At 40.0% G+C, this 20,757-nt stretch overlaps 2 protein-coding genes across 2 annotated transcripts in view; one reads left to right on the forward strand and one right to left on the reverse strand.

The window, feature by feature from the left end:
- LOC143280588 (transmembrane protein 14C-like) overlaps positions 1 to 5,498 on the forward strand; it is an 8,661-nt gene extending 3,163 nt beyond the window's left edge. The window contains exons 2-4 of the mRNA XM_076585300.1: positions 689 to 790; positions 3,229 to 3,316; positions 4,393 to 5,498. Of these exons, the coding sequence (XP_076441415.1) occupies positions 689 to 790; positions 3,229 to 3,316; positions 4,393 to 4,462 (260 nt within the window). The 3' untranslated portion in view covers positions 4,463 to 5,498. The remainder of the gene's footprint in view (positions 1 to 688; positions 791 to 3,228; positions 3,317 to 4,392) is intronic.
- A 5,449-nt stretch (positions 5,499 to 10,947) lies between these two features.
- On the reverse strand, positions 10,948 to 20,593 carry LOC143280589 (p21-activated protein kinase-interacting protein 1-like). The gene is made up of 7 exons (XM_076585301.1): positions 20,362 to 20,593; positions 17,802 to 17,964; positions 17,329 to 17,446; positions 15,051 to 15,178; positions 13,990 to 14,079; positions 12,857 to 12,913; positions 10,948 to 11,052 (listed from the first exon to the last, which is right to left on the reverse strand). The coding sequence occupies exons 1-5, from the start codon at positions 20,437 to 20,439 to the stop codon at positions 13,991 to 13,993; spliced, it is 576 nt and encodes a 191-aa protein (XP_076441416.1). The 5' UTR covers positions 20,440 to 20,593; the 3' UTR covers positions 10,948 to 11,052; positions 12,857 to 12,913; position 13,990.
- Positions 20,594 to 20,757: the final 164 nt, after the last annotated feature.

Raw genomic sequence — 20,757 nt, forward strand, 5'->3', positions numbered from 1 at the left:
CCAGTGTGTAGCATCTATCTGACCTGCCTCACAAAGACCTTAAATCGTCAGTTATTAATTCGTATAATTAAGTCACTCACATACGCGTTTCAGACACCAGATTTTGTCAGGCGAAAGACAACACCTGGAGCTAGATTCGTCCCTATTTTTTTTCCACAAAAAAACTGATGCACACTTTTTATAGATCCACAAACACAGGCAATCCAACGCATGACCGCACAGCCAAAAGACTGCAATAGTCAGGGAAAGTTGTGACCTAGATACAGTGCGCCGCGTGCAGTGCGCTCTGTGGCTGAACGGGTTAGGCAGGAGGCCATGTGCATGATATAAAGAAGCCAGGACTAAATGTGCGATTTCGGAAGAGGGTGAACTGCCGTGTAGAGTTTAAAGATATATATCCTTTTATTTCTCTGTCAGTTTCATTGTATTTGTAAGCCTATTTTTATCAAATGTTCAGAATGCTTTACGTGTGTGTGTGTGTGTGTGTTGTTTGTTTGTTTATGTGTGTGTGTGTGAGTACATGTTTTTGTGTGATATTGCATTTTAATGTGCATACTTTCTTAACTTGCTTAGATTTGATAATTGTGATTATTTATACTTTAAGTTCGCACATGTCAAACAGCTAGTTTCTGTACCTGCGTATTGACAGTAAAATTGTCTTGAGTGTCAAGTTATTTTCTGCCTGCAGGGAGCTTGCCGTCTTTGGTCATGGGGGTGGCCTGTGGCAGTCTGATGGGGGTGGGGGCCTACCAGACCAGCAAGGACCCCAAGAATGTCACCTTGTCCCTGGGTGAGTCAATGAACTGAGTCAGTTTCTGTTTCAAGGAGGTGTCAAAAGTGTGTGGACTGATCTGTGTACAATGCAACACATTTGCTTAAAGATAAGATCCTAACTATGTTAAAAAACATAAAATGAATTAAGAATAAATAAACAAATAAGTGAATGCATTAAGATATGATCAAAATGTAAGACTCATGGGAAACATTTGATTGAAGTCAATTCTAGTTTCAGGGGGTGCTCCCTCACCTTACCTAAGCTACACATGTTGCATCGTCTGGGATATAGGCTGCCAGTAAGCTCTCTTCAGCCATTCTAGTCCTGTGCCAGTCACTTCAGCTGTCTCAAGATGCAGCTTGTCCTCATGTCTGCCTCCAGGTCATGGAACCATATATTTCTTGGATGGCCTGTTTTCCTTTTCTCCTGTGGGTTCCAGGTGACAGCTTGCCTTGAGGCATTGAATGCAGGCTTGCGGAGCGTGTGGCCAACACATCTCCATTGTCTTTGGAGAATCTCTTCTTCTGAAGGCTGTTGCCTTATTCATTCTCACAGCTCTTCATTTGTGATTCTGTCTGGCCAGCGAATCTGACAGGTGTTAATGAAAGTCTGGAATCTCTTCATGGCAGTGACAGTGGTTCTCCAGGTCTCTGCTCCATACAGTAGGACAGGCTTGACTATAATGTTGAAGATCCCGATCTTGCTGTTAATTGTGAAATTTCTGGATCACCATACATTCTTCAGCTGATGGAAAGCCGCCCTTGCCTTGCCAGTGCGGGTTCTAATATCAGCATCTGTTCCACCCTGTTTGTCAATGATGTTAACAAGGTATGTGAAACTCCCGCCTCGTCTAGCACCTTGCCTTCCAGCTTGTTTGATCTTCTGTCAATGGATATTGAAGCCCAAGCAACCTGAGGTTTCCACAGCAGGGGTGGCCTTTTCCTGCATCTGTTGTTGGGTATGGAATAGAAGAGCGAGATTGTATGCAAAGTCCGAGTTGTCCAGCTATGTCCACTTGATCGGGTCATTTTGCTTCTGGGCTGTGGAGGTCTTCATAATCCAGTCTGTTGCAAGGAGCTACAGGAAAGGCAAAAGCAAGCATCCTTGCCTCACTCTTATCTTTATTTGGAAGGCTTCTGTGAGTTGTTGGCCATGGACCACCCTGCAGGTTATCCTTTCATATGAGTTTCAGATGACATTTGTAATCTTCTGCAGCACACTGTAGTCTTTCAGCAGCTTCCATAGGGTCTGCTGTCTGCTCAGTGCAGGATCTGTCCTTGCGAAAGACAGCTTGCTGATCTCAGAGCTGGGGGTCATTCTGCGAGACGGACAGCAGTGTTATCCCTTTGTAGTTTGTGCAAGAGGAGGGCTTGATGAGTTGAGATTGCCTTCTTTACACTCTGAAGGGACTTGCCCCTCCTCTCAGATCTGGCTGAACTGTGGGTAGAGCATTTCCACACTAGTCTCATTGTCATCCTTCAGTACCTCTGCCGGAACACTGCCTGGTCCTGCTGATTTGTTGTTCCTTAGCTGCTCGACAGCCTTGCAGATCTCTTCCTTGGTAGGCATATTGCAAACAACTGACAAGTCACTATCAGCTGGGTGGATCTGGTGGTTCCTGTGGGGCTGATCTGTTCAGCAACTCCTCAGAATGCTCCACCCTTCTGTTCCTCAGTCCCTCTTCATCTGGTATTTTCATCCCTTCCTTGTTCTTCATGGATCTTTTTGGTGTCTCTAATTTACACCAAATGATGCTTAAAAAACAACAAAAACTTTATGTAAAATGTATCTAGAGGTGAAAAAAACATGCATGTAACGTGATAGCCCACTCCTTAAGTGTCCCTTGAAAGGAGTTGGTCTCATAAATACAATGTTCTTAATTCTTTAAAAAGAGTTCTGAAATAGTCTCACGTCCTTGGAGTAATATAAATTGTCCATGAATTGGGACAAAGCTCTTGGGTTACAAATGTTTTTTGAAAATGTTTCCAATATTTGCTCCTGTACTGTTTCACTACACCATTTGTTATTTGATTGTCCAGTTCTCACTGTTCAATATAAGAACAGAGGGATAAATTTGAGCACAAGATACAGGTGATATTCAGTGTGTTTTGTATAAATCCCAGCAATCTTGAAACATCAAGTGCTTAAGTTGAATGCCTTCTGTAAAACTAATAGGTAACTGATCATAATGTTATTCACTGGTAATATGACTAACGAGTCTTCCACAGTGTCCCACCACTCCACTGGTAGCTTCCTTTTTGTTTTTTTCAATACTACTACCCCCCACCTCTCTCCTCACATCCAACTCTTTCAACCACTTTCTACTTCCCATTGCATCAGTGTGTGTTTAGGTGCTGAAATGAATGAATGTATGCATGTCTGAATCACCTTGTAGTGAATAGAAAATCAACCAATGACAAGAAGAAGAAACATGTTTCATTTCTTACTTTCAGCCACATCAGCCATGCTGACTGGCGTTATGGGCTACAGGTTCATTTGTTCCGGAAAATTCATGCCAGCTGGCCTTGTGGCAACTCTAAGGTATACTCAAAACACAAACACACACACACACAAAGTATTCATATAGCTCTTAATCTTGTCCAGAAACAAATCAGAGTGCTTTCACACCAGTGAATACATGCATGCATAATTCTGCTTCAGAGGAATGAAAGGCAAAAAAGTACACATGAACAGAAAGGTAGAGAACTGTAGTCTGGTAAGGGAGGGTGGGTGGGGGTGAGGGTGGAAATGTATATATATATATTTCACAATCCTGTGTGGCATTACTGTGAGATGCTGTTACTTTTTCTGTTTTTATATTGTAATGATCCTTTGTGCATTACTGTTATTCATATTTATGCATTTAAAGAGAAAGTAGAGAGGTTGATGAATCAGAGTTGATGCACTGATGTTTTCTTTATTTTTTTATTTTTCAACAAAGACATCAGATGTAATCAAGATGTTTGTGACTGATGTTTGTTGATTTTGATTGCTTGTTTCATTCTCATTTCAACCTTTGTTTGCAGTTTATTTGTTTCTTTCTTCTTCTTTTTTCTTCTTTTTTTTGTGATGCACCAACAAACGTGTGTCTTTATTGTACATAATCATAACATGAAACACTGAAAATATGTTAAACTGAATTTCTCTTTTTTTCTGTTTTCACATTGATCCCTGTAGATACAGCATTTTATTTTTAATAATTGTGATCATGAATTCCGCAAGGCCTTGCAGATAGGATAATAGGATATTTATGACAATAAATTGACCTAGTCACAGTAAATAGAATATTTCATATTCAAGATAATAATAATAGTAATACAAGTCACCATAGATAGAATGTTTCATATTGAAGATAATGATAATAGTGATAATAATAATGATACTAATAATGTGCATTCATATACTATTTGCTGTATTATCATATAATGTTTACCATGTGGCTACAAGCACATTTAATGATACATGCGGTATGAAGAAGACACAGAAATATAGAGAGACTCACTAAAAATATGATTTCATAAATAGTGTAACATCACTCACAACTCACCTCCCTCAGCCCCTCCCCTCGCACACAACCATGATAACAAAATAATCGAAGCTCCCATTTTCTGTTGCAGTCTGCTGATGGTGACGCGGTTTGGATACAGCATGTATGCTCAGAGATCTGTGGATGCCCGCAAAGACTAACAGTCTAGGTTTCGATTGTCAAGAAACAGTCAGTGAATGAGTCTCATTGTAGATGTCTGCATCATGAAATTGAGTTGTACATATGTGACTGTGGAATTTTGTCTTTGTGCACAAAATTGAGTGATAGATACTGCATTTATTCTGAGAGGTGTGGATGTTCGGAAAGTCCAATAGTCTAGGTTAGAGGGAGCAGTGCCTCTCATTGTAGATGTCTACACATCAAGTGATGTGTCTGTATGCACAAAAAATGGAGTGACAGTTTAGAATGATCGAAGCATGGGTTGGTCTTAGAATGAGTAAACAAAAACATCACCAACATCAGAAATCACTGTATAATTGTGTTCATTATGGTGTAATACAGTCAAATGAGCAATTGTGTGAAACTGGTTTTAGATCTGTCCCCCCCCCCCTTCCCCATTTTTTCTGCTTTCAGGGAAATCATACGCAAGTCCCTGACTGTGCAGTATAACCTTAAGCATGGAACATTAGCATATTGTTAGACAGTCCATATTTTCTGTCACCCTGTCAATACTGTATTAGATGATATGACAGCAGGAAATGAATCTCATCATTTAGAGAACAGTTCTTACAAATGACAATGACATGCCAAAACTTGGGACATGGTATAATTGTCATCAGCAGGACAGGAATGGCTGGTAGTTTCAAAACTATTAGTATTATGAAACTAACTGAAGACATGGAATTATTTTAGTTGTGCAATACACAACAGAGATGTGCAGAAGTGCCTTCAAGTTATTTTGTCTTGGGTGTGTTCTTTTTCTTCATAATTCATGGTTGAAGAGTCCAGTGCTTATGTTTTTAATGCTTGTCCATATTTGTGAAGGTAAACTGTTTTATAACTATGATGCAGTTTCTTTTCAATATTTTTCTTGTCAGTTTTTATGGACAAATAGACAAGACTGATATCAATATTGCAGTGTGTTGTCAGTGCGTCAGTAAAATCAAAATGTTAATGTTTTCTTGGTATAATTCTTGGCTACACTGTGGACAGTAAAGATTAATATCGAACTGAAAAGGACTGAATTTGTTATTTTCTTGGCGAGATTCATTTGAGTAGAATTGTGAATTAAGACGCGTAACCAAGTTGTTTACTATACATCCTTACAAAACACAGATTTAGTGAGGTATCTTCAAACTCAGCACAACACACAGAAAGGACAGAGAAAACCTTTAAATCTTTTTCAAAAGAACATTTTTCTTGTGTTTCCTTTCGAAGCAGTCAACAGAAGCACACAATGACACCACACAAAAAGAGTGGGTAATTGTTAGCTCATATTTATTTACAAGCAAACAAGCACACATGATCATAGGCAGACACCGGAGTAAGGATGACCAAGTTCATGTTCTTCCATTTATTCATCACCACACGCACACCATCAAGCAGCACACTGGAGAACACATATGAAGAACTGCTGACACCAGTGAAAAAAACTAGAACTACGTTGGTTTGGCCAGAGAACAAAATCCAATAGCCTTGCCAAAGATCGAATAACCTTGCCAAAACAACCCACACTAAAACCTGGTAGAATTTGTCAAGTGCAAAACCATGACTCTTCAGTGCTGAATAGCGCTGATTGGTTGAGCAGACGACGGCTCTGGTGGAGGCGTCTTAGTACTGCGTTAGCCCTGAAATTTCGCCAGCAGAGTAAACAGGAGGCCTAGCTTGTACCAGTTTGATGATCACTGCATGGTACAGTATATTACATGACATCAAATATCTGCTTTGAGGAATTCTTCATAATGCTGACCACAACCACCTATGGACTGCATGTAATTCAGTCATAACTTTTCTCTTTTAGTTTACTTTCATAATTGATGAACACAGTTGCTTGTTTCTAAACCAAGAACAAACAGCTCATATGCTTCTGTTGGCATGAAATTGTGATATTGACAGCCTGTAAAAAAAAGAAAAAGATTTTTTTTTTTTTTAAGCGTTTTGCAACCAACCACATCAGGAAGGGGTTTTTTTCACACGCCTCCCACCCAAATGCTCTTGTGTTTGTCAGTGTACAAGAGTGAAGCGCATGTGGGAAGCATGGTGGTAGTCTTTTCTTGAAAGTGATGTCATCTTACATTGGCTTGTTTGGCTTCTTTTTCTTTTTCTTTGTCTTCTTTGTTTGAGGACTCTGCTCAGGATCTGAAAAAAATAATTAAAAAAAAACAAAAAAAACACGTAAATGCATGCAACAGATGCTGGTCGCATTCTGTAATTACACAATGGTAATTATAATAATGATAATCTTGATGATGATCATGATGATAATAATAACCACAAAATAATAACAACAACCATAATGTATTTATATTGCAATGACCATTGTCAACAAGACGGGATGTAAAGGCAAACTAATAGAAGCATTTCTCTTCAACAAACACACTCACACGTTTCAATAATTTCATTGCATTAAAATATGACAAACTTGTGCATTCTTATTACTGACTATGCAACAAAAAATATACAACGGCGTGTTATACAAATGAGAGGCAATGAAAAACCAGAGTGACATTCCATCCACAATTATACAAAATAGGTCGTTCTATCTGGACCTCAACAGATATGTACACATATATCAGAAATCAGAAATATACAAAAATTACTTGAAGAGATTAGACTGAAACTGTCTACTGTCTGAAATGTCTACTGAGCAGTATTTGTGTTAAGAGTAAGACAAGAAAAACAACAACAAAAAGAAAACAATACAACACGACTACTGTTGATAGCTACTCTAAAAGTCTAAAGGGGATAACAGCTACAAAGTCTAAAAGGTATAACAGCTACAAAGCTCCTAATTTCTACTGTATCTGTGTTTGTGTATGATTTTTTATTTATGTTCGTATCTTGTTTTGTACTATCGCCCCCAACATTCCTTGTGATCCCGGTACACTTGGTAGTAAAGACATATTCTATTCTATTCTAAACTTGCAGCAAAAATAACACCCACCTGTGATTTTCACTTTCTTCTTCACCATCACAGGACTGGGCGGGGACCCGTTCTCAGACTTCCTCTTCTTCTTTTTTGGACAGTTTGGGACTGGACAGGGACTGACATTCCCCTGAATCCCTGCTCTTCACCTCCTGGTCAGCGTCTGTCCCCGTCTTTCCCAGCTTCTCTGTCCTGTCTGTCTGCTCTGTCAGCTTGCATATTGCCACTGACGTCAGTCGCAGGCTGATGTTCCGCGATGCCGTCAGCTCTACCTTGATACTCTCCTGAAAACGAAGCACGAAAGAATGCTTTTATTGGTTGTTTTTTCCTTCTTATTCCATACATATTGAGCACTCTCAGTAGTGTAATATCCTAGAGTATGGGGCGGGGAGTGTGCAAATAATGATTCTCCCATAAGGATAACTCCAGATGAGACCAAACAAAATTCCATACTTTTTCCTGAACTTTTCCACTCCAAACTGATAATTTTCCTTACCAAAAAGAAAGCCTAAATCAATAAAAAAAAGAAAAAAAAGAAGAAAATTGTCTGCTATACCACTGACAAAAGAGATTGGCAGATATCTTAGTATCAATGTTTAATTCTCATGACTTTTTTCTTTCTGTGATTGTTCTTTTTTGTTGTTGTTGTTTAAACGCATGAGGCTATTTGTTGAATTGTACTGGTCAAGGGTTTTTATCAAAATTTCAAGTATTTTTCCCCAGAACTTGAATGGCAAAACATATTTTCCCAAGAGTTTTTCAGCTCAGGAAATGGTTCTCTCAATTTTTCTAAGACTTTTCCAAACATCCTTGAAACTGTATGAACCCTTGAGAATGTCCCTAGTTTCAGTTTCAGAAAGAGGTGTCACTGCGCTCAAACAAAATCCATATCTGCCACATCACATCTGCAAGGCGAATGCCTGACCAGCTGCATCACCAAAAATCATCTGTTGGTCATGCTGATTTGCTTCCTCTGGGAACAAGTCTGTCGAGTCTACTGATCAGTGACAAAACACAAAACAAAAAAGTGTGAAAAAAATAAGTTTTTCGTGTCTTGTGTGCCTTCAACCCTGGGTTTCATGAAAATCATGTGGCTATTGTCCAATCTATGGCAGCAATCAGTGACAATAGTTCTCTGACATCCAAAGCCACACCCCCTTCCACACTCTCTGACTCACCAAGGACCTATTGTCTTTTCACTCTTTCACCTCTCGTCTCACTTCTCCCCTCCCAAACTACACCACATACCCACCCCTATCTCTGCCTGTCTCTGTCACCTGCTCCAAAACGATGTCTGCTACGAGAGACCAACTGTCGAATGTTGATGTCAGTTTCGTCACTGTTGGTGTCATAATATTCGTGTTCAAAGAAATTATCAGACAAGAGAAATCCACCTCTGTAGTTATATTTCTATCCATAATCATTTGCACAAGGTGAAAGTTGTGTGAATCTGCTGACTGGGACCACTGTCTTTGCTGGTCAAAGATCCCAGTGCCTTTCTTTGCATATCGGAAAAACCCCGTTTCCACACTTGGTCCACATGGTTCAGTTTGGAAATCACTGTCACCCCCGAAAGCGGAGTATGGCTGCCTACATGGCGCGGTAAAAACGGTCATACACGTAAAAGCCCACTCGTGTACATATGAGTGAATGTGGAACGTGGGAGTTGCAGCCCATGAACGCAGAAGAAGAAGAAGAGGAAGGAGAAGAAATCACTGTCGACAAGAAAGGGGTCTTCCACCTGACATATGCTTATCAAAATAGACTCTATAATCAAAACACATCAAACTAACCGTCAGAGTATTTTTATGTACACTGAAGAAAACTATGTTCATTGTACAAAACTCTGATGAAGGAAAAATTGGAACAGATGCAGGATGCCAGTGGGCCTCTCAAAGGCACTTCGGCAACACTTTGTGCAGTACGCTTTATGAGCACTGAACAGGTTAACTCCAGTCCTGCACCCAACCATTGCTCTGGCATCATTAAAAAAAACTTTTCACAGTCCTACATATACATAAATCGCAAAGGAAACTATCGTCTATAGTATTCACCCCCCCCCCCCCCCCAACACACACACACCCTCCCCAAAAACCCAGTGTATTTTCTGCATTTTTTTCCGCATCAGTATGGCATGGCAGCTTGCTGAGGCTCTGAACTCCCCGGGGTTGAATGGGTTAAGGAGAGAGAGAGAAAGGAATGAGCAAGTACCTGTGAGGGAAAGGAGAACTCATAAAGGTTAACGGCACCGTCACTGCCCACCAGAGTCAACCACCTGTCGCACATTGCCAATCCCCGGATCCTGCACAAACACAAAAACTCGGATTTTAACCCTTTGACTGCCATGAAAAAACAAACAAACAAACAAACAAAATAAAACAATAACAGAAAGTGGTGTTTCAAGACATTTATCAATAATCCAGAACAACCAGTCAAAAAGTGATCAAATGTTTGAAAATGCAGCCTTCCACAGTTATTTCCCTTCTTTTGATGTAATCAGTGACATCACCATAGCCCTGAATTCTACATGCACGGCAGCCAGTGGATTAACTTTCTTTCTTTTCTTTTTATTTCTTAAAAAAAAACACACAAAAAAACAACAACAACAACAATTCTTAAGAATAAAAGAAAAGGCTTATAAAATGTCTTGTTATAATTTATAAATATACACTAATACAGATGTAAAACATTACGCATTGTACCATGGTTTATAAACACGAGAAAACCAAGAACAATACAGCTGACAGATGTCTGTTTCTGGTAAAGAGGACTGGTGAAGAATGTACTGTAAATAATGACACACACACTCTCTCTCTCTCTCTCTCTCTCTCAGACACACACACACAAATACACACATACACATACACACACTGATACAGTGATAATCATTTCTCAGCACAAGAGAAAAATCACCTCAAGAAGTCGATAACTGTTTAATACTGACACCAAAATTATGGTACTGAGAAGATTAAAGCAAGAATATTAGTCATTCCGTATATTTGTGGCATGTTTCTTTTTCAAAGAGGAAGACAGAAATGAGTCCAGACAGATGAGAACCAAGTTCTTATCAAATGGTGAAATGTCAATGTCCATCAGATACCAGTATCTCCCACCATGATTACCCTTATCTTACATTTTTTTGTTGTTAGCTGATCCAAAACTCCATAAAGCTCATTACTGATACATATTCTGACATTTAACATTGTCTGGTTGTTGGTTTTTTTTTTGTGAATTGAGATCATGATTACTTTGCTATTCTGTTACTTTGTTTATTCCCCCAAAATTTCCTTGCCCATTCTGATTTTCTCTTCTTGTTACATATGTTTGAATGCATTCTCATACGCTCGTGCACAGCGCATGCGCTTAAATATGTAATCTATTAAAAAAACAAACACAAAAAAAAAAACACAAAAAAAAACCCTTCTAAAATCAAATCACTTTAGAAAGTAGACATTAAATCAATGACCATGCTAGTAAACACACACACACACACACACACACACACACACACACTTCATACCTGTCACAATTTGCTTCCATCTGAAAAAGACTGTCGCCGTTTAACACGTCTGTGAAGAAGAGGATGGCCGGTTCTCTCACTCCACCTCTAAATTTCCCCTCACCACCGTAGGCAATGACCGTGTCCTGAAAGAATGTGCACACAAGACTGTTGGTGCAAGCACAGGCTTTGAAGTTTCAGTTTCAATGGGGCATCAAAGTGTGTGCACTGATCCATATCCGCTAAAATAATAATGATAATGATAATAATAATGGGATACTTGTTGAGCGCTTTCCTCCCTTAAAGGGAGCTCAAAGCACTTTACAATAAACATTAAACGCATACACATACAATAGCTTACAAAAGGGAGGAGGAGAAAAAAAGAAAGAAAAAGATTTAACGAACAAAAGCATAAAACAGATTCAAAGACTACACATATTACATTACTTGATTGCACACACACACACACACACACACACACACTCTGCTCATAAAAAAACCAGCAGATGCCTGACATCTGCATAAACACAACACACTGGTAAAAAATTGACAGCCTATCCTAGATTTGTATTTATAAAACACTTATAAAAAATGAAAAAAGTAAAATAAACAAATAAGTAAATACATCAAAATATATCAGAAATGAAAGTTACACAGAAGCACACATGGGGTACCATTCAGACACTGGCCCAAAACAGACCAGAGTGGCAATTTCTTTTCTTGCTACCCTTCATGCCTGAAGGTATAACAGGCAAGAAGTAGGTAAGTACCATAAAGTTCGGTCTATAAGCCGCAACTTTTTACCCCAGCTTCAACCTCTGCGGCTTATACAATGATGCGGCTTATTTGCGGATTTTAACGATCCCGGGAGTGTCACGTTCTTGTCTATTCTTAGCTGCCCTTCAACTCACCAAAATCATGATTTCTGTCCATGTATTTTTGGATGAGCTTCAGGATCATGTGCTAACTGTTCACATTTTATAAATAAAATCCGCACACATTAAAGCCTTCAGATCAGCATTCAGTTCTACTCTGCTCAAGCGTACACCCTCATCATGCTGAAAACGCGACGTTATGCCTATGATGCAGCCTTCAAACTGAAGGTGATCGACCTAGCAGACGACAGTGCAAGTGACGAACCAGCAGCGACCTCCACCTTCATGAAGTGAAAGCGAGGCTAAGTCAGTGACAAGATGGCGGAGGAAGCTGTGCTGGTTCCCTTCAACTCGGACACTGAAGATGAAGATTTTAGTGGATTCAGTGAGCAGGATGACGTTGAATAAATGTGACTATCCCTAAATTATGGATCTTATTTTCGTTGTGTTTATTTCTTATTTTTTGGTGGCACTAGCAGTATTTTCGCTTGCTTTTCTTTGTGTTGTTCCCGCTTGTGTTTATTTCATAACCTACAGTATCGACAGCTTTTCTTAGTATCAGTATGTGTTCCGGTACTGGAAATAAGTGCGGCTTATAAACTGGTGCGGCTTATGTATGTATAAAGTTCAATTTTTTCCAAAATTTAGTGGGTGTGGCTTATATACCAGTGCGCTCAATAGACCGAACTTTACGGTAAGTAATACACGGACGGCAAATGATTGTAATAGAATATTTTTGTAATCAATAGCCAACATGCCTCAGTAACATATCATCTAAAAATGTAAACCAAAACAAAAAGGAATGGAAGATGAAGTGGTATATCACTTAGCAGAGCTCCCTTTCCCTCACTAGTTTTACTTTTCATTTATAATACATGCATGCATGCACGCGCACATACACACACGTGCACACACACACACACACACGTGCACACGCACACACACGTGCACACACACACACACACGTGCACACACACACACAAAAGCTCACACACAAACGCTCACACACACACACACACACACATACCCCCTTATAAACATGCACACATACATACCAACAAAACTGTCAACTTACAGAGACGAACACAACACTGTTCACTTTCTGAGCTGCTGTGATTTGTCTTTGAAGTCCCTGAAACAGTCCACCATACAGCCAAATGAATATAACTATTCTGTATTCACTGAAGGGTAACCAGCCACAACAGCAAGCACTATCATAACTAGATTAAACAATGTAAAGCACCAATGACACAAAATCAGCCGGCATCCCCCCCTCCCCCTTTTATCATACTCATAGCCAGGATAGTGAGGAGACACCAAGGCAGAATCAGATGGTGGACTTCTGATCCAGTGTTCATCAGTGATCAGGGTTGGAGGCCCTGTTTCAACATGGTGCTGTGTCCTTGGGGAAAGGCGCTTTACTCAGATTTCCTCGCCCCACCCAGGTGTGAATGCGTACCCGACTTCAGTTGGGGAAGGTTAAAATGGTGGACGGAGAGGATTGGAATGCGCGGGAACCCGCCTTATCTGCACCATTTCAGTTGCATTACTCCCACACCGCTCATTTAGATTCCCACATACACCGCCACACCCGGGTTCGTCCGTCGTAGTTCCAGCGTTGGCGGTCCACAGGGAACCATTGATGTCAGGTCGGAACCCTCCTTCTTATGCCGAGCCTTACATACACTGGATATGAACTTATTGCCCTAATTGCTGTAAAATGCTGTGGGATCTTTAACCTTTTAAAGGCTATGGGATCTTTAACCTGTTAAATCACAGCCACTGTAAAAAGTGCGCCCATAACATGAATGCCCTTTTCCAGCAAAACTGCCAAAATAAATTGCCCTGCGTGCTCATGACTCTGCAAGGAAAAAGAAAGACAAGGCCACAACAGAAAGATTTTCAAAAGGGGTACAGATAGAGAGAGAGAAAGAGAGAGAGGAGGGAGGGAGATGTGGGGGGAGGGGGGTGGTGGTGGAGAAGAACAGGGCCACAACTGAAAACAAGATATCAAATTCAAAGGGGGTACAGAGAGAGACAGACAGAGATAGAAGGACAGAGAGAAAGAAAGAGAGAGAGAGAGACAAGAGAGGGGGAAAGAAGAACAGGGCCCACAACCGATAACAAGAAAACAAACACAATCAGACCCCTGCCGGAGTCTGCATTAGTGGGTCACGGTTAAGTATGTGTAATTAAAACAGATTTTACCTCAGTTCCCACTCTGAACACGTCCAGTCGTGTCGTGTAGGCCACCACATAGTACACACCCCCCTGGGGACCAGCTCACCAACTCTGCCGCTGAAACACAAGCATGCTTCAGTGTCAGTGTCAGTTCGATGATGATGATGCTATGGACACTTATATAGCGCCTATCCTCAAGCTTTTCACACTTCACAAACACGGAGCCAGGCTGTGTAGAGCCGACTGACAACTGCCATTTGGGGTGCTCATCATTCAGTTCCTGTGTCATTCAGTCAGGTTTCAGTCACACATACATACACACACTCACACAGACACGTAACACTTTACAAATATGACTGTTTTGTTTATTTACTCCAACATGAAGGCAGCTGTACTCCATTTTCGGGGGTGTGCATGCTGGGTATGTTCTTGTTTCCATAATATGCCAAACACTGACATAGATTACACTACAGTTTCTTTAACATGCGTATTTGATCTATGTGCATGTACACACAAAGGGGGTAGAGTATGAAACAACAACAACAACAAAACCCAAAGATTCACAATAGGCAAATAGCTCAGACAAACCAAACGAAACAAAAGAAAACAACAATAACACTCAAAACAAAAAAAACAACAACAAAGACACACAGTAAGTGAAATATCTGAAACAGACAAAACAAAAACAAGCAAAGCCCCCACCCCCACACGCCCCCCCAAAAAACCACAACAACAACAAAATATACACACCAGAAAAACAACAACCAACAACAAGGATCAAAATGGGAAAAAAACAACACCAAAAACCCCCAAAAACCAAACAAAGACAGACAGAAGGCAAATAACTGAGACAAAGAACAAAGGGGACCAAATGGGAATCAGTATCAGAATCACTTCATTCAAAATCAGAATAACAATCATCATCGTCTGAAAAAGACAAAATAAGTGTGGCGAAGTCTGTGACACAAACATGAAAGATTACAAGCCTGAGGGAGGGGGTGTTCAGGAAGGTGGGCGATGGGGGTGGGTGGGTGGGTGGGTGAGTGATGGGGGTGGGGATTGGGGGTAGCGACGGGCAAACCACTCACGCTCCTTCAGGTTGGAGATGTAGGCGCTGCGCCCAGTCATGTTGTTCCACAGCCGCAGGGTTCGGTCCTGGCCGACCGTCAGGGTCATCTTTCCGCTGGGGTGGACAGCCACGTGCTTCACTGGCCCCCTGTGCATGGTGGGGCGTGTGATACAAAGCATGGGTCACTATGTGCACTGTGCTCATCAATGGACAACATTTTATGTTTGTTTATCTTTATTATCATCATTGTTAATATCATTCTTTTTATTACCATCATTCTTACGATTATCATCAATTATTGATAATAACAATAATAACATTAACAAGAGAGGCAAGGCCTTCAAGACTCACTTGTGATACACTTAAAAAAAAAAAAAATCTAATCGTTAAAATGTGTACTGTATTTGTTATTATAAAGCTTCGGGTTAAAAAAAAAGAAAAGAAAAAAAGTCCTGACGGCAGATTCGAACCCCGCGTGTTCAGGTGAGAAGAAACTGTCTTACCCATTACACTATCGTGGCTCCTTAACTGATGTTTGGAAATTTAACATTTAAACATGCTCTTTTAAGGGCGATAAATCGATTGCGGTATTCGCAGTGAGAACGCTGTTTAAATCATATTATTCTGGTGTATCTTGGGCATTCAAAAAATCTTTAAGGGCAATTAAAAATTCTTTTTAAGTCCGCAGTAAAGGAGACGTGGCTATCGCCGCAATCACACTGCAACATTTAGCCATTTTCTCTGGATCTAGATAGATGTAAAAGTTTAGTTACACGTACCTGTCGGGAATGTACGACACAGTCGATTCAATTTCTCTTTTATGTTCATTCTAGTTTTATAGTTTTAAAGTTGATATGAAAATTGAGTATTTTGTTAAACTAATAACATGTAGAGCCAAGTACAAGTACTTCTAAACATCATATGAAGTGAAAGGACTTCATTCTGAGAAAAGTCAAGACTGGAAATTTTTATGTTTCATCAAGGGTATTAACTCTCATGGTTTATTATTTTTAACTGTGAATTCCGACGGATTTTGTTGATATTTTTATGGCAGTTTGGGGCATAATCCAGAAAGTGATGAGGCGTTCACAAATCTTTCTCTGAATAAATATTTAATGGTCTCCTTCTCCAACTTTCCATCACATGTTATCGTGTATTCTCGATTGAATATAGGATTGGACGGGCAGGTCAACAACCTGAAACAAAATGGTGTACTTCGCGTTTGCGAGGAATATGAGCACGCACTTTGAATATGTATAAATATGTGTACACAACTGATTTTTGCCCATGACCTTTAGGGCTCAGCCAATAGATCTACAAAGTCCACTCGTAGTATTGATTTTAGTATTTTCCGAAAAAGACCACTTGGGCAAATGAACATAGTGAAAGCCCTGTACACTGACAGTAAAACACACAAGCTTTTTATGTATTGAGTATAATTTCAAAATGTAATGTTTAAGATGAGAAAGATCAGTTTAAAGCAAATTAACCCCCCTAGCATTAATTACAGATTAATTTCCCTTTTTTACTGTCTGCACCAAAGACATGCAAAATAAATATAACTTCCATGCTTAGCAAAAGAAGTTCCTGTTTGAACAAAAAATGATAAAAATGACTGCTCTTGTTGTTGTGTCAGAATATCAGATCAAAGTGCCAAGTTTAGAGAATAAAAAATATATAAATATAACAGTAAATTCAGTTTGCATATAATTTGGCTTCTTCTTTTAAAAAAAAATTTTTTGTGCCCATCCCAGAGGTGCAATATTGTTTTAAACAAGATGACTGAAAGAACTGAATTTTTCCTATCTTTATGCCAAATTTGGTGTCAACTGACAAAGTATTTGCTGAGAAAATGGCAATGTTAAAGTTTACCACAGGACACACAGACACACACATAGACAACCGAACACCAGGTTAAAACATAGACTCACTTTGTTTACACAAGTGAGTCAAAAATATTGTTGATGTTGTTGTTGCTGCTATTATTATTAATACTGTGGGTAATGTGGGAGATGCGTAATGTAGATGAGTGTGTGCATGCGTGCTGGTGAGTGTGCGTGTGTGTGTCTGTGTGTGTGCATGTGAGAGAGAGACAGGGACCAGTGAGAATCCAAATGTATTAATGCACGTTGGCATTAGTCCAGAAGTTGTGGCATGCCGTGGTGTAAAAACACTGGTTTTAAAAACTGGTACTGACAAAAACAACACAACAGCAACAACAACAAAACCACCAGTCTGGATTTCCGAACCAGTACCCAACTGGACCTACAACTGGTGTTAATGTTACTGTTACTCACTTGTGTCCCTTGAAGGTGCGCTCAGGCTCCCAGGTGGCCACTCGCCACAGACACAGAGTTCCGTCCTCACTGGTGCTAAACAAGTGGGTGTCACAGAACTGCAGGCTGGTCACAGTACCTGTCAACAGCTACACGCATGAAGATTGGTGGCAAGGCACGAGTTTCATTGAGCCCCCCCACCCCTCCAAAAAAGGTCTCCTATATTGCATTCATGCACACACAGACGCTACACAGATCACTATACCAAACCACAATATCTCTCCCTCTCTCTAAAATATATAGATCTCAATTTTGTGTTTCACAAAATAATCTGAAAACAAGTGGTATTTCTATAGAAATAACAAACAAAAACACTATCAAATGAATAAATTCAATAACAATATATAAAACTGAAATATGCCTGTAAGCTGATATTCAGTATTATCATATCTATATGCAAAAAAAAAAGAAAGAAAAAAAGGTCGCCATATTACCTGAATGATGAGTTAATGTGCCCACCAATCGATGTTTCTTTAAATCAAAAATACGGATGATTTCATCAGTGCCTCCTGCTGCCAACAGACCCTTGTCAGAAGTGGCCACACACTTGATACTGCCAATGGTCTTCTCTGTGAAACTCTCTGTCAGCTCACACTCCTGCACATATACAGTCCAGCAAACATTCAACAGGTCAGAGACTGAATCAAAGAATACTGTCCCCAGGCTGATGATTTGCTGGGTACATAGAGGTTTTCAAATAAAAACTTCAACTCAAGAACTTGTCAAAACAATATACAAAAGCTAATGTGATATCAATGCTAAACCCTGTCAAGGCATGTATAGCAGTGAGCTGTAATCACATTAATCAACATTTTTTCATCAGCATTTTTTGTGGAATTGTCACTGGAGCGATGAAAATAACTGACCCCAGCAAAACATTTAGGTTTACAAAGCTCCTGTATGAATCCAATCAACACTGAAACATTCTTTACTTGACCTGTACATTTGAAGCCAATCCAAAGGGCCTGTTCATCATTCTGCCAAGTTAAAACTACATACCTAGCAACATGCTTGACATGCATAAGAAGCAAAACAAACTATGTACTATATGTAGTGTCTTTAGAATACTTATTTGTGGCATGCTGGTAAGTACATGGTGGGCAAATTTCTCCGCTGACAATCATGCCAGTTCAAAAGGCACTGGCCGAGAGTGCAATTACTACACTGTTTGGCAGGCTATTTCAAAGGGAAACAACCCTGTCTGACAAAATGCTGCCCCAAACATTGAGCTTTTGGTGATTCTCCTGGAGCTCCAAGGTGTTTCCCGGTCGGTCTCTTCCACAGACCCACTAAAACTTTGGCAGCTGGATGTCGAAACAACCTTAGAGGTATTTGTATACCTTGAGCATGTCCCCTTGATGATGTATGTCTTCTAAACTTGGCAGCCTCAAGATCTTCAGTCTCTCCTGAGTCAAAAGCTTTCAGGTAATCCATGTAATACCATCCACACTGCCACCATCGTCCAAGATCCTGGTCCAGTTATCCATGACTTCTAGCAGCTGTGTTATGCAAGAGCGGTCTGATATAAAGCTTTGCTGTTCCTTGCTAATTAGTGAGTCATGCTGAAGGTGCTCTGTTATTGGTTCCCTCAATAACTTCTCCATAATCTTGCGGAGAATACAAGTGAGACTAACTGGACAGTCGTTGCTGGCTTGCAGTTTGCTCCCTTTCTTGAAGACTGCATTACAAACACTCACTTCAAGTCATCTAGGATCTGCTGTTATCTAAACTGAGAACTCATTTCGAAGAGGAAAGTGAGAAGTTCTGATAGTGTTTCTACATCTGCTGCTTTGGCTGAAACAATAGGTGGAAGTCCACAAGGTCCTGGGGCCATGCCTGTGTGTAGTTTAGCCAATAACTTCCTGACTGCTTCAGCTGAGATCACAAAGTTTGTGAGAGCTTTGTCTGTGGTGTACTCTGGTGGGTCTGTAGTGGCTCTTCATTGTCTGTGGTGTACTCTGGTGGGTCTGGTTGTGGCTCTTCATTGTCTGCTGGTGAAAACACTTATAAAAAAAAAGAAAAAAGAAAAAAGGTTAAGTAATTTCAACATTTCCCACTGTCAGTTTGTGTTTTGTTGCCATCTTTTCCCTCTAGATCCGACATCCCAGTCCATGTCTTGTTTTGTTTTGTTTTTTTTATCTCATGAAGTTTCAGAAAAATTTGCATTCTTCTTTGCTACTTTTGCCACCTTAGCTTCCATGTTTCTTTGTGCCATTCAGACATTCCCTCCTGGCCTTGTTCCTAGCTTTGGTGTGATCCATGTAGGCTTGGCCGTCACTGGTTTCCTACCACCTCCTGAGCAGCTGGTGCTTTTTTCAAACTGAGAATTGGGGGTCCCTCTGTCCATCCAACTTTTTACCTCTGCATCCTACTGAATCTATCCAAGAAGTTTATTTTTCAGCAGCAGAGTTTTGGCCTACTGAATCTATCCAAGAAGTTTATTTTTCAGCAGCAGAGTTTTGGCTGCTTTTAGTTTCCACTTGTGAGGATGGGTGCTTGTTGGTTTGCACACATATAATTTCAGGACAATTTGGGGGATGTCATAAAGTCTGCATGCCTTTGCTGGGTTTATCTCCCTAAGGAGCCTGGCCACTCGTGCTCCATCAAAGCAGATGGCACTGGACAAGTACTACTAGTAGCTGACATATGGTCTTTTTTTAACATGACTGGAAGTGGAACAGGCACATTAGAATTACAGCACAATGGCTGACATACCTTTTGGTTAAGCTGTAAAAAAGTGTAATACTGAGGAAGTCTGTTCAAATGATTAAAAAAATAAAATAAATAATAACCATAAAATAGGGGGGAAAAACAACTGCAAAAGAGCAATACGATAGTATACAAAGCAAATTATGCTAGATTTGGAATATCTAAAGCTTTGTAGGTTCATGTTACCCACAAAATAGACATTCAGTTAAATTAATCTTTTTAATCTTTTTAATTAAAAAAAAGAAAAGAAAAAAGCCAGTGATTGGGATTTAAACCAATACTCACATCACACTCTTGACGAACACTTAGCCCGAGTATAATTTGTTCGAAGCTGCCAGTGACGATCTCCATCCCGGCTGACATAATGAGGTCACAAGAGGCGACAAACTTTTGTATAAATAACAGCTCTGCTGAGATACTTTGGAACACAGACACATAGACACGAGAACTGAGATATTAGTGTCTCTGTTATGAACATCAACAACAAACGTGTTCCCCCACGAGGTCTCTCACAAGTGACGGCGGAAGTTTGATAGTGATTTCCCTTGAAATTTTATCTCATGATTCGGTTCCTGGCAAAATATAGCCCAGTATCTCAATCAGCTTGCTCTCTATTTATAGTTTGTTATGTCATTGTCAGAAAGTACTTGATTCCAACAATCAAATTTTAGTCGAACATAG

This window comes from Babylonia areolata, chromosome 3 (assembly GCF_041734735.1).
Source record: "Babylonia areolata isolate BAREFJ2019XMU chromosome 3, ASM4173473v1, whole genome shotgun sequence".
Taxonomy (NCBI): domain Eukaryota; kingdom Metazoa; phylum Mollusca; class Gastropoda; order Neogastropoda; family Buccinidae; genus Babylonia; species Babylonia areolata.